This window comes from Hemiscyllium ocellatum, chromosome 42 (genome assembly GCF_020745735.1).
Source record: "Hemiscyllium ocellatum isolate sHemOce1 chromosome 42, sHemOce1.pat.X.cur, whole genome shotgun sequence".
Taxonomy (NCBI): Eukaryota; Metazoa; Chordata; class Chondrichthyes; order Orectolobiformes; family Hemiscylliidae; genus Hemiscyllium; species Hemiscyllium ocellatum.
In genome coordinates, this window is record NC_083442.1 from 13,382,880 (window position 1) to 13,396,623 (window position 13,744).

The following is a 13,744-nucleotide window of genomic DNA, read 5'->3' on the forward strand; positions in this document are numbered from 1 at the left end:
GATTTACAAGGATATTGCCAGGGTTGGAGGATTTGAGCTATGGGGAGAGGCTGAACAGGCTGGGGCTGTTTTCCCTGGAGCATTGGAGGCTGAGGGGTGACCTTATAGAGGTTTACATAATTATGAGGGGCATGGATAGGATAAATAGACAAAGTCTTTTCCTTGGGGTGGAGGAGTCCAGAACTAGAGGGCATAGGTTTAGGGTGAGAGGGGAAAGATATAAAAGGGACCTAAGGGGCAACGTTTTCACTCAGAGGATGGTGCGTGTATGGAATGATCTGCCAGAGGAAGTGGTGGAGACTGGTACAATTGCAACATTTAAAAGGCATCTGGATGGGTATATGAATAGGAAGGGTTTAGAGCGATATGGGCCAGGTGCTGGCAGGTGGAACTAGATTGGGTTGATATATCTGGTCGGCATGGACATGTTGGACCGATGGGTCTGTTTCCATGCTATACATCTCCATGACTCTATGAATATACTGTGGTTGTGCAGATAGCAACATGACTAGGCAACATCTCCAGTGGTTAATAGGTGGTACATACACAAACAATCAAATGATCTTGTAAAACCATATGAATTAAAAATAAGTGGAGGTTAGTTAGCCCCTGGAATCTGCTCTGTCATTCAATAAAATCAAGGCTGATTCGAGTGTGACCTCAACTCCATTTTCTAACAGACTCTTGTTAGTCAAGAATCCATCTCCAACTGTCTTAAGTGATCAGTGACCCTGTTCCACTGCCCTCTAAGAAAGAGTTCCACAAAAGCATTACTGTCAGAGAAAAAAAAGTCTCTTTAAATCTGTCTTTAACAGGAAACTCCTTAATTTTAAATTTTATTCCCTAGTTCTAGTCTCTCAAACAAAGGGAAACATCCTGTCAGCATGCATTCTGTTAGGCCCCCTCTGGACCCTAAATGTCACAGTAAAATTACTTCCCATGCTTCTTAACTCCATTGATAAGAGTTCTAAACTGGCTGACTTGTCTCACAATGTGGTCTCACCAATACCCTGCACAACTGTAGCCAAACATAATTTTTAAAATTATGCTATTTTACATGGTGGGCAATGGCCTAGTGATATTATTGCTAGGCTATTATACCACTGACCCAAGTAATTTCTGGGGAACTGGGTTCAATTCCTGCCATGGCAAATGGTGGAACTTAAATTCAACTATATTCTGGAAGTACGAGTTTAATGATGACCATGAAATCATTGCCGATTATCAGAAAATATTCATTTGGTTCACTGATGTCCTTTAGGAAAGGAAATCTACCATCCTCATCTAACCTATCTGACAAGTGATTCCACAACCACAGCAGTGTGCTGGATTCTTAATTACTGGCCTAGCTAGTGACACTCACATCCAATGAATAAAATAAAATCCCGTCAGAATAAACAGCATTTAATTTGCCTTCTTAACCACTTGCTGTAATTGCTTACTAACCTTGGACGATTCATGTGTTTTGGTGTGTGCATCTCTGAGGTGCGTGGGCACAGAAACATGGAGCAGCTCCAAGGCTTGGCAGAGAGGTTGGTACCAAGATATTCAGATCCCTTCATCCATCAGCATTGTGCAATCTCACTCCATTTGAAGAATATGCTTTTTTATTCTTCCTGACAGTACAGACATTGACAACTTTCCCACATTAAGCTCCAAATGCCAATTTTTACTCACTCATTCAACCTATCCAGATAATCTTGCAACACTCAGATCAATCAAAGCCTACCTGCCTGGTCTGAGGTAAATCAAAGATCTAACCGACAATTAACGGTTCCTGCTGCATCTCCCTCAAACAATCAGCAATGTCTTCTCATACTGTATAAATTGATGTTCCCTTTTTAAGTTTGGATTCTTGCATGTCAGCCCCGATGAGCACAAGATGAAAAGCTGTGATTTTGTGTCTTTTTCAGCCAATCTTAAGTTTGTAGATATTTTCCCTATTGACCTGCTTAGAGATGTTATGACACACCTCTGCAGTGGGTTGGACTTGAACCCAGGCTTACTGGCCTAGAAGTAGGGAAGTGACCACCGCATCACAAGTGTCCTAAAGCTTAAATTTATCCTAACTAGCCAATTGTTAAAGTTTGATTGTGTGCTTGTTGTCTGGGTAAAGTGCCATTTTAGTTAAAATCACTTACGACTGCTCAGACATCTGCTTAGAAGAAAAGCTTTCCAAAAATGGAAAGTAGCCATTTGTTGTCCACAATAATTTCCAAGTTCACTAAAATAAGATGAAGACTTGCAAGAATAAATATCACTGTGGTTAGCACTGCTGCCTCACAGCGCCAGGGACCTGGGTTCAATTCCCGCCTCAGGCGACTGACTGTGTGGAGTTTGCACGTTCTCCCCGTGTCTGTGTGGGTTTCCTCCGGGTACTCCGGTTTCCTCCCACAGTCCAAAGATGTGCGGGTCAGGTGAATTGGCCATGCTAAATTGCCCATAGTGTTAGGTAAGGAGTATATGTAGGGGTATGGGTGGGGTTCGCTGCGGCGGGTCGGTGTGGACTTGTTGGGCCGAAGGGCCTGTTTCCACACTGTAAGTAATCTAAAAAAAGTAATCTAATCTAATCACTCCCATGTTTTGAATATCACTGCTGATCATCCTGGCTAGAGCTTCTTGCTGTAAAACCATATGAATAATCATGGTCGCATTAAAAAAAATTCTACTTGTTTGCATATCTGCTTTAAATAAATGTGATTATGTGAAACAAGAGACTGTTTGAGCAACTGGAATCACCCAACCAGGTAACAAGAAGCTGATGGGCTGTAAGAAAGATAATTGCTTCACAAAACCAAAGGCAGGCGTGAATGTGCTGAGAGCCAGGAGAGCACGTGATGAAACCTACAATCAGGAGTTGACAAGTATAAATGTGCCCCATTCCACATAACATTAGCCCATCAGTAAATGTTAATGCCATTAATATTTTAAATGCTAATGATTAATTAACGAAGATTGGATCTGTCTCAGTTGCAGAATATGCCAGCAACAAGATGCCAGAGGTTTGGAAGTTTGTCTGTCCATCTTCCCAGCAGGAATCCAGTAAGATGAAATAGAGTAATGAAATATGGAGCATTTTAAAATTGAACCAACAGGATATTAAGATGCTCCTATTATTTAAAAATTATAGACTCCATTCTTACATTCTCTAAGAAAAAAAGACAGCAAATTCCTCAGATGCATGAGAACAAAAATAAATTATTAAAGTCTGCAACCACAACAGGCAATTCATTCAGTTTACATCAATGTTGATAAGTACATGAACAAGGGCCTCCCCTCAGCAGCACAGTCTTTCCCTCACAACACTGTTAGAGTTCAAATTTCAGCTGGAATCAAGCATTAGACTAATGAGCAATTCTCTTTCTTTCATGCCTTCTCAGAATGTAACAGTCAGCTTATTTTTAAAATATTAAACAGGAATTGAAAACAACCTCCTATTTTCACACAGTAAGGCACATCATTATATTAGTTACTGCATCGGAAGGTTCTATTAATCTTGCTTAATGACTAACAGATTCTGTTTGGGGATATAAGCTAGTCTTTTACTGCTGATCTTCCAAGCACTGTTATACACACCCAGTAAAATAACTATGATGCATCACAAAGCAATTGGACTTAAAAGATTATTTTCTGCCACTTAAGTGTAATATACAGACATGTAGAATATGTTTTCATTATGTCAACAATAGTGTACATTGCATTGGAACGAAGCTGTTAGGTAAGTAAATGAGAGTGATGGTGCAGTACCAGTTTTAAATATCAATGGGCTGTTCAAAAGAGTGCTCCAGGTTTAGACCTGAAATACTTAGACCACAAGTCCTCAATCTCAACTATGCAATCATGGCAATTGCCTCAGGTACACTGCTGCAGGAAGGAAAGGACACTTTTAACAGCTGCTAATGACTATTTTGCAGAATGCCACTTACAAAAGGCTGGAAATAAATGGCCCCATACATCAAAAAATAGCCAAAGAACTACAGCATGGGGAGCTAAGTATATAAAATGACATAACAAGGTATCTCAGCCCCATTAACAAGGTGCTATTTTATCATTCAAGCTTACCAGCAATGAAAAGCACCTGCTCCACTGCCTGCAGAACGCTATGTCAATGTAGGCAGCCAGCTGGGAGTTGAGAAAACAGAGAAGTGGTATAGAGCAAAGGGAGAGAAACAAAACTGTCAGCCATGCCTTCTCGCATTCGGTCTTTGTATTTAAAATATATTCTTTGGAAAATTATGTTTTTTGGTTACACTCAAGATATATAAGACAGCAACCATAACAACTGAGAGGGGTTGGTCAATGAGTACTGATTATACAGATTGGACGTATTCCACTGAAAAAACAAAAAGGTGATATGATTTGCTGTTCTTATCATTCAAAAAGGGACTAGACAATCAACCGTAACATCTTGTCGAGAACGTTAGAACCAGAGGACAAAGCCTCTGACTGAAGACAGGCAAATTCAAAACTAATCTGTGGGAAATTCATTTCAATGATTAAGTGGACAATTCAGAGAACAGAAACAAAAACAGAAATTGCTGGAAAAGCTCAGCAAGTCTGGCAGCATCTGTGGAGAGAAATCAGAGTTCACGTTTCAGATTCAATGACCCTTCCTCGGAACAGTCCCCCAGAAGGGTAACTGGAACTGAAGCATGAACACGGATTTCTCTCCACAGACGCTGCCAGACCTGCCGAGTTTTTCTTCCGCAATTTCTGTTATTGTTTCTGATTTCCAGCATCCACAGTTCTTTTGGTTTTTAACTTGTAGAACAGGTTCCTTCGGGAAGCAGTAGAAAAAGGTCGCCTTGATTCATTCCAAAGCAAATTAAACAATTTTTATTCCAGAAGGGAAATATTTTGGAATCTGTGAGTAATTTGAGATACAACATGAGCTAAGTGTAATGTGACTTTGGAAGGATGAAGAACTTTGGACCCATGGTTCCACAAGGTCTTATTCCATATCTGGTCCTGTTATGGATTAATTGATACAGACTGATTGGTACACTTATTCAGCCAACTCTATTTTCACTGCAACATGAGACGACCAGGATGGTTGATGGAAAACTAGGTGAACGTCAACTGACTTAATTTGGAAATTCCTTTGTTCCCATAAAAAGAATGATAGTTATCACACCATTATTTTGCTTCATTCAAATTTTCAGGATATTTTGGCAATTTAGCGTGTAGAGTTGCTGTCAGTACATTTTATGAAGTTGGGGCTGTTCCCCTGGAACAAAGGGAGATGGAAAAGAAATAAAGTATGAAGGCAGACAAAAGCTTCTGCCATGAGCTGATCACATGACAACACGGCAGCACAAATTTATGGTTCTATAGAGGGGAAAATGAGGAACACTTTTATGCACTTTTATGAGTGATGATGACATGGAACTTGCTGTCGATGAAGCAGAGACAAAAATTTTCAAAAAAGAAATTGGACAGGTATTTGAGGGAAAAAAACCTAGAAACTTACAGGGAGAGCAAGGAAACAGGACTGACTGGATTGCTCTACAAGCAGCTGCCCCAGGCTGGAGAAACCAAATGGCCTCCCTCCGTGTCACAACAACTAACTCTATAACATGAAATGGCCAAGTGAACCCACCATCAGCAGCTCAAGAAGGCAGTCCCCCCCCATGATCTTCCAAGAGGAGGGATGGGTAACAAAATGCCAGTTTTTCCAGTTGCTGCTATATCCTGTGAAAGCATTTTTTAAACAAAAATACAATGACGATGAATCCCAGACGTCGTGACTGCCATTAAGCTATCCTATTGCCCAACATATAATTCTCCTTAGAACCCATCGACCCCCATTCATGAGGGATTGGAAATAAAGAGAAATGAACACTGCAAGTTCATGTGTTACTGGAAAGCAGGGCCATTGAGAGACAGATTCCAGACATTGTAGCGACTCCTTTAATCAATGAAACAATTAAAGCTGAATAGAAGTTTTTGTTTCAATTTACAGAAATCTTACATATTCAAATCCTCAAAGTACAGTCTAGCAGTATTACTGGAAGATATTGCTTTCGCTTTTTGTGCAACACTTTCTTTGAAATTACCAAAGCTGTTTGAACTGCGTGTTGATTGAATTATTAAAGATAGAAGTGTTTGGATTTCTGGGTTGCTGATGTTGGAACACCAAGTTGCTGAAAAATGTACTTTTTGGATAGTACATTCACATTTTCTTGGGTGAGCGAGTGTCAATTTTATGACAGGTCAGATCAATTCCCAGTTGTGGGCTTTTAGTCTCCAAGCACTCAAAAACATGACAGACCCTTTGTGTGCTTCCTTTCCTCTAGGCAATTTGCTTTTGCCGCATTAACCCTTTCTTCATTGCTTGATGAATCTTGGAGTCCAATTTCCCTGTTACAAACACAAAATAAAAACATTTGTGCATTATGAAAGCAACAAATATTATATACAAAAGCAAAATGCCCTAGCAAATAGAACTCAGAAATAAAATCTGGTCAGACGGCATTTGTGGTGAGAGACAATTAATATTTCAGGTCGATGACTAATATTTGATGTGCAGTACAGAATTTTCACTTCATTCCAAAGCAAGAAGGAATGCTGATGAATTTGTCAAAATACTTTAAAAATATTTAATGTAGGTTGCATACAGGCATCAAAAAACAATTATAACCCATGGTCCGTTTAAGCATTTCAAATACTCCTCTAATTGGGGTTGTAGTTTTTCTGCAACACTAGGAACGTTTCAGTTTTGGAAAGGCAGTGGAAGATGAGGTTATTGCAGTCAAGAATAAGACAACTTTTCTCCCCCAAAAGACATTAGGTTACAAGAAAGGACAGAAAGGAAGAGTGGACCAAATTCATCCCATCAATGACAAGCTGATCTCATGACAAGGTGGTTGGGATGCTGTTTATTATTCAATCAGCATATTTCAAAACACTAAGTTATTTACAATTGCCATTCTTTGAGAAATTGCTATTTATTTGAGGAAATATCAGTTATAGCCAACAAATGGCTCAAAACAATTTCTGAATTCTATTTAATGGACTCTGTAACATCACATTGTGAACTAGTTGTTAATTTTAAACCGGAGATAGATACAATTTGCTAAGCATAGGTATTAAGGGATATGGGTCAAAGGCAAGCATATGGAGTGAGGTCACAGATCAGCCAGACAACAGACAATCTAGGTGTTTTTCAATGTATAATTTCAGCTACATCACACTGTAAACTTTTGCTATAAATTCTGTGCCTTACAATTGTGTCCTCCACAACCACCTGAAGAAGGAGCGGTGCTCCAAAAGCTAGTGCTTCCAATTAAACCTGTTGGACTATAACCTGGTGTTGTGTGATTTTTTAACTTTGTACACCCCAGTCCAACACCGGCATCTCCAAATCATGATTTCCTTGAAATGCCTACGGCTGTTCCTAACGTCTCCTCCTTCATTCATTACTGTCAATTATAAACCAGAAAATGTGAACACACTAAGTTACTGAAAACAGAGAGTGACTTAGACACCAAAACTATTTTTTTAGTTTCAGTGGAATCAATTACTGTCAAGCCCATGCTATACCACTGAGCATGGAAGTATGATCAAATCACATCAGCTTGTCAGAAAATATCCTTAAAATGAGACTTAAATGAGAAGAATTGGAAGTTTCTTCTGTTTCCTGCTTCTTTGTGGGGATTCCAATGGCAATAAGACAACAACTAGCCAGATTTTTCAAGACTACAGATTGAATGCTCCATTCTTTTCCACGCAATTAAAGAGCTCTTCACTTCTGACAGGAGGTTCTGGTCAGGCCTCCTTCAGAATAGCAGAGCTATACTTCCATTCTCATAGGTCCTTATAGCTCCAAACAGTCAGAGCAAGGCAGACCATGTTCTGCTGTTCACAGCAGTCAATTGTTGCGTTCTGAAATTTAAATGCCCGGAATCACAGATAGCATTTCACAGAAACCTGTCACCATGGCCAAGTACAAAATGGAAGCGCACATTTAGGAGGTTGGAATGAGAGGTTGCCAGGCGGATTGGTGTAGCATGCCAGAAAGCAGGGTGTCAGGCTGTAAGCTAGGGCTGGTTGTGAGATATTGAGTTCAGCAGAGGCAATGTCAGTTCAGACAGCAGGGCAGGCATGTCTGGTTTGGGGTGAGGAAGCGGGGAGAGAAGAGGCATTGGATTGGAGGTATGTTAGATTGGGGGTGAACTGTTGTGGTGGGATCCAGAGGATGCTGGGGTGGGGGGGAGCGAAGAGGGTCATAATATAGGGGGTTGCTGAGGAAGAAGTATGTGGAGGTATGCAAAGTTAGATGGGGTCAGTTTAATAGTTACTCAACAGCTAAGCTAGGTATTTTACAGTCTAACATTTCCTGAGAAACTGTTCATTTAACTTCAGTGGAACCCCTCCACCATCTCAAATTCTCCAATTTTAATGGATACTTTCAGAGGGCTGCAGGTATAAGGAACTATATCCAGTGGATTCTTTAAATTCCCAGGCAATTCATTCAGAGGCTGGTATGACAGGGCTCACACTGCAGCTCCCATCAATGCCTTCAAAACGATTAGTTGGCAATTGGGAAATCCACAGAGTTATTTTGTTTTCAGAACACCACAGAAAGATTGTTTGGTTTTATGCAGGGATACCATCAAGTGAACAGCTCATTGACATAACAACTTTGATCTGACCATTGTCACAGCGTCAGTAAACAATCCACTAATCCTGAGGCAGGTAAGAAAAGGCAGGATGCACATGAAGAAACCTTAAGAGGAACCTTGGAAATAAATTAGATACTCTGGAGCTTTACAAAATTTTGGAACAGAACCATTATGAACAGACTAATGCAACAACAAGAGGAGTTGATTCTCATTTAATCTTGCCCCCTTAGGAACAAAGTCGGGGAGTCACAATACTCCCCAGTACATTCCTTGGATACACATGGAAACCATGCCATGATCACAAAAACATGTTTGCCTTCATTCTCCTGATTTCAGGATCACCCTGGGCTGAGTGGTAGTACTTCCACCTCTCTGTCTAAAGGCTTGAGCTCCACCCTCTTAGTCTGAAACTTCATACAGTGGTACCAAGGGAATACAATACTTCAGGTAAGATGTTAAACCAAGCTCTTGTCTGCTCTCTCAGGTGCTTGTAACTTATTCTGGGGAATATTTTGAAACACAATTGACTTCAACATCCCAGTCAATATTCATTCTTCAATAAAAATCACAAACAAATTTTCTGAACTTGCTCTTCTGGCTGTTTCTGGGGAAGCTCTCTGTACAAAATTGGTTGCTGGATTGCTTGCATTCAAAAGTACTTGACTGTAAAGTGTTCGAGGAGAAAGTGAGGATTGCAGATGCTGGAGATCAGAGCTGAAAATGTGTTGCTGGAAAAGCGCAGCAGGTCAGACAGCATCCAAGGAGCAGGAGAATCGATGTTTTGGGCATGTGCCCTTCTTCAGGACTTCTGAAGAAGGGCTCATGCCCGAAACGTCGATTCTCCTGCTCCATGGATGCTGCCTGACCTGCTGCGCTTTTGCAGCATGTTGCAGGGCATGCTGAGATTGTGAAAGACAAATGATTGTGCTGCCCCCAAAATGAATTAGTTCAAAGTGACATTTATGTGTTTCTCCTGACTTTTTAACATTTATTTGGCTGTTCTCAAGGTACAGTCGTGCAAATATTCTTGTGTTCAGAGGTATGTATCATAGCACTGAAGTCCTACTCTTTTCCAGCCACACGATAGGTAGAACTGACTTATATCCATGATATGATCATTGCTCCTCTCTAATGTAGCCCATTGGGGCAGAACAACACCAAGAATGGTATTCTATACCCACCTTGCACTCAATGTGATTTAACCGGTTCTGAGATTGTGCTTACATCTATAGTAGAATCACAGAATCTTGAATTGTCCCTCCTCTACCCAACAGTTGTGACATAAAGGATGACTTCTTGGTTCAAAGGGGCTTTTGGTCCAGCCTGAGCTCCAATGTGTATCTATTCCATACACTTGACAGATCGTTGCCTTGTTTGAGGGGTCTGGGGAGAATGTGTGTGTAAGTCAATCTGGAATATGGGTTAGCAGCCAGACGCACAGCTCCAGATGCTTCATCAGTGCAGAAGTAAGTAGCATGGGAAAGAAACGGTGAAGAAGGAAATTAACATGACATTAAAACAAGGCATTCTATTTCAGAGCTAATGAAAGCTGACAAGTACCTATACATGAAAGCAATGCATCTTGCTAGCTTGCCAATTTGTAGACAGCCTTTGATCGCCCGTTTCAAATGCAATGTTACAATTTTATCCAGTGAGTGACTCAGGTTCCTCAAAAGGCATCAATGTTGAGCACATCCTGCTACAATTACTAAACAACAGAACATTTTGTCATTGGCATTATTGCATGAGTAGGTTGTGAAATCTGTGTATTTTTAACATTAGTCATCCACACACACAGACTGACAACTCTATTTTGGTGCACACAGTGGAGATCCCAGTGATTAACAGCTTTTGAACAGAGCTTGAAGGCTACATAACCCACAAACAGGAGGATCATTTTTCTCTCGCCTTTTTTGAAAGGTGAAATCTAATGACACACCTGCAAGCAAAAAGCAAAGCTAGGCTTCGAGCAAGCACTGATTTTGTTAAGGTGTTGAATTTCTGTATCAATTAACAGGATGTTTCCTGAAGTTAGTGACACATTGAGAACACATTGAATTGGCAGGATTTCCCAAAGAGAGTTGGAGAAAAAGCATCAATTCAACTTCTGGCAAAAATAAATCTTGTCAGAAGCTCAACTGCAGAATTCTCAGTGTATTTTCTTCCACCTCTCCGAATCTACCTTTCAACTGTTTGACAATTAATGATTCTCTGAATCATTATTCCACTGTGATCCCAAGATTTCTGATGGTCAATCACAACAGGGAAAACATCAACAGCTCCAAGGACCACTGTATTAACTTTGATATCTCCAGGAGCCATAATTGTTGATGAACATTCAAGAAAAAAAAAACTCATTACTCTTCTAACAGGATTTGAGTTACTGTTACATATACAGGTAGTTCTGGGATAACATGCACTTTGGCAGCGCGACTTGGCTATAACGTCGCTGAAGATTTAGAGAATGGTATTTTCGATTCCAGCAGGGAACGGAGAGCACGCTTCGTTCTGCACATGCGCTGGTGTCAGCTGCTGACAGAGCAGCTTTCTGTGAGAGGTACTGTACAGACAGAGTAGCTTTCTTACATGTTCTAAATGTACTGTGTTAAATTTACTTGTTTTGTTAATAAATATGATTTTAATCTTCATTCAGACTGTGCTATACTTTGTGTTTTTCAGTGATCATGAGTGACACTTTCTACTCGTCTGACCCCATCCCCACGTTTTTCATAGGCCCTATTATTTCTATGAAGCAATTTTCTATTAACCGAGGTTTCACTGGAACACAACTACGGTGTTATAGGAGAACTACCTGCAGGGAGAAAAAAAAGCATATTTTCTGGGCTGGGTGTTGGGGGGGGGGGCGGGAATATAACTGAAAGTTTCCTTGTGGGACTTTTATTATTTGAGATGGGGAGCAAGGGTGGAACAAAACATTTATTTTGTGCTTTTCAAGACCACACAATGTTCCAAAATACGTTCAGCTAATGAGGTGCTTTTGAAGTCTAGTCACAGTTGTTAAGTAGAAAACCAGGCAGTTACCTTGAGCACACAACAAAATCCCACAGAGAGCAATGAGATCATCACCAAATAATCAGTTTTTTGTGTAGATTTATTGGGCAGGACTCCCTTGCTTTCCTTTACAATAGTGCCCTGGGAGCTTTTATAGATATTTCTTAATTAACCTATTTGGTGATGTTACGACATATCTCTGAAGGAGGTGGGACTTGAACCTGGGCCTCTGGATCAGAGGCAGAGACACTACTATGAGTCTCAACAGCTATTCGATTGGTCAGCGTCATAACTGTAGGTATTTCCTCATCCATCAATTTAGGGATGCTATTACATCCTCTGCAACAAGTGGGCCTGTTACTCAGAGGTAGGAACACTATCACTGCTAACAATTTTTGTGAAGATTTGCAGCTCAAATTGATGATAAGTATGTAAGTTAGCTTGCTGAGCTAGAAGGCTTGTTTTCAGACGTTTCGTCACCATGACTAGGTAACATCATCAGTGAGAGTCTCTGGTGAAGCACTGGTGGTATGTCCTGCCTCTCTATTTATAGGTCTGGGTTTCTTACGGTGGGTGATGTCATTTCCAGTTTTTTTTCAAGGGAAGGTAGATGGGATCTAAATCGATGTGTTTATTGATGGAGTTCTGGTTAGAATGCTATGCCTCTAAGAATTCACGCACATGTCTTTGTTTCGCCTGTCCTAGGACGTGTGTTGTCCCAGGCAAAGTGGTGCCCTTCTTTGTCTTTATGTAAGGAAACTAGTGATAGTGGGTCATGTCTTTTGGTGGCCAGTTGGTGTTCATATATCCTGGTGGCAAGTTTCTTGCTTGTTTGTTCGATGTAGTTTTTTAAAAATAGTTCCTGCATGGAATTTTGTAAATGACGTTAGTTTTGCTGGTAGTATCTAATGGATACTTTGGGTTCATTAGTCACTGTTTAAGTGTGTTGGTAGGTTTATGGGTTACCATAATGTTGAGTAGTCTGGAAGTCATTTCCGATATGTCTTTGATGTAAAGAAATGTGGCTTAGTTTTTGGTTGTGTTGTGGTTGCTTGTTTGGGTTTGTTTCTGAGGAATCGGCGGATTGTGTTTATTGTGTACCTGTTTTCTTGAAAATGTTTTATATGTATTTTTCTTCTGTTGTTTGTAGTTCTTGGGAGCTGCAGTGATGTAGTTCATTGAAACAATGTCTTGATGCAGCTCAATTTGTGGGTGTTGGGATGATTGCTTCTGAAGCATTTGGTCTGGGTTTGTTGTTTTTCTGTAGACGCTGGTTTGAAATTCCCTGTTAAATGTACATTCAACTGTCACATCTAAGAATGGGAGTCTGTTGCCTTTCTCCTCCTCTTTTGTGAATTTTATGCCTGTCAGGATATTGTTATTGGTATTGTATGCTTCCTCTAATTTGTTCCATTTTGTGATGACGAAGGGGTCATCGATGTAGCAGACCCACGGTTTGGGTTGGATAGATATCATCACTGTGCCACAAGAGCCCAATGGGAGCTTTGATATGCAAGCAAATAGGTGGGACCTTGGTTTAATGTCTCATGTGAAAGAAGGCACTTCTGACCCAGCACTGCTCCCTCAGTCTTGCACAGTATCAGCCTTGATCTCAAGTCCTGAATAGGGAGTCAAACTCACAATTCACTCAAAGGCAAAATACCAAATGAGCTACAGCAGACACATTAACATATGCTGACATGGCTTCAGTGAACATGATGTGTAAAATAATTCCAGAATTTGTTCACAATAACAAGGTAGAACCTTAGAACAAACACTCTCATAACTAGCAGTGACATGTGTTAATTAATTGTAGATACCTCAAAGACAAGAACACTTATGAACAAGCTGTTCCCTTCCTGCAACAAGAATTTACCAATCATTAAATCTTTTCAACTAATTTATTTCTCCCTGGGGAAGATGCTGAAAAAAGGTAGGCTACTAATATGATTAAGATATGGCAACCATTTTAATAGACTACCACAGAAAATGCATGCGCATGAATTTAATGTTACAACAGTTAAATTATATTCCCAAGGTCTCTGAAGTACAAGAATAATTTGTGTGCTGCATATAAACACAAATAATTATACAATCCTAGACTATCA

General features: G+C 40.2%; 1 protein-coding gene across 1 annotated transcript in view; it reads right to left on the reverse strand.

Moving 5' to 3' along the window:
- Positions 1–5,985: 5,985 nt before the first annotated feature.
- trip4 (thyroid hormone receptor interactor 4) overlaps positions 5,986–13,744 on the reverse strand; it is a 132,997-nt gene continuing 125,238 nt past the window's right edge. The window contains exon 13 of the mRNA XM_060853613.1: positions 5,986–6,360. Within this exon, the coding sequence (XP_060709596.1) occupies positions 6,293–6,360 (68 nt within the window). The 3' untranslated portion in view covers positions 5,986–6,292. The remainder of the gene's footprint in view (positions 6,361–13,744) is intronic.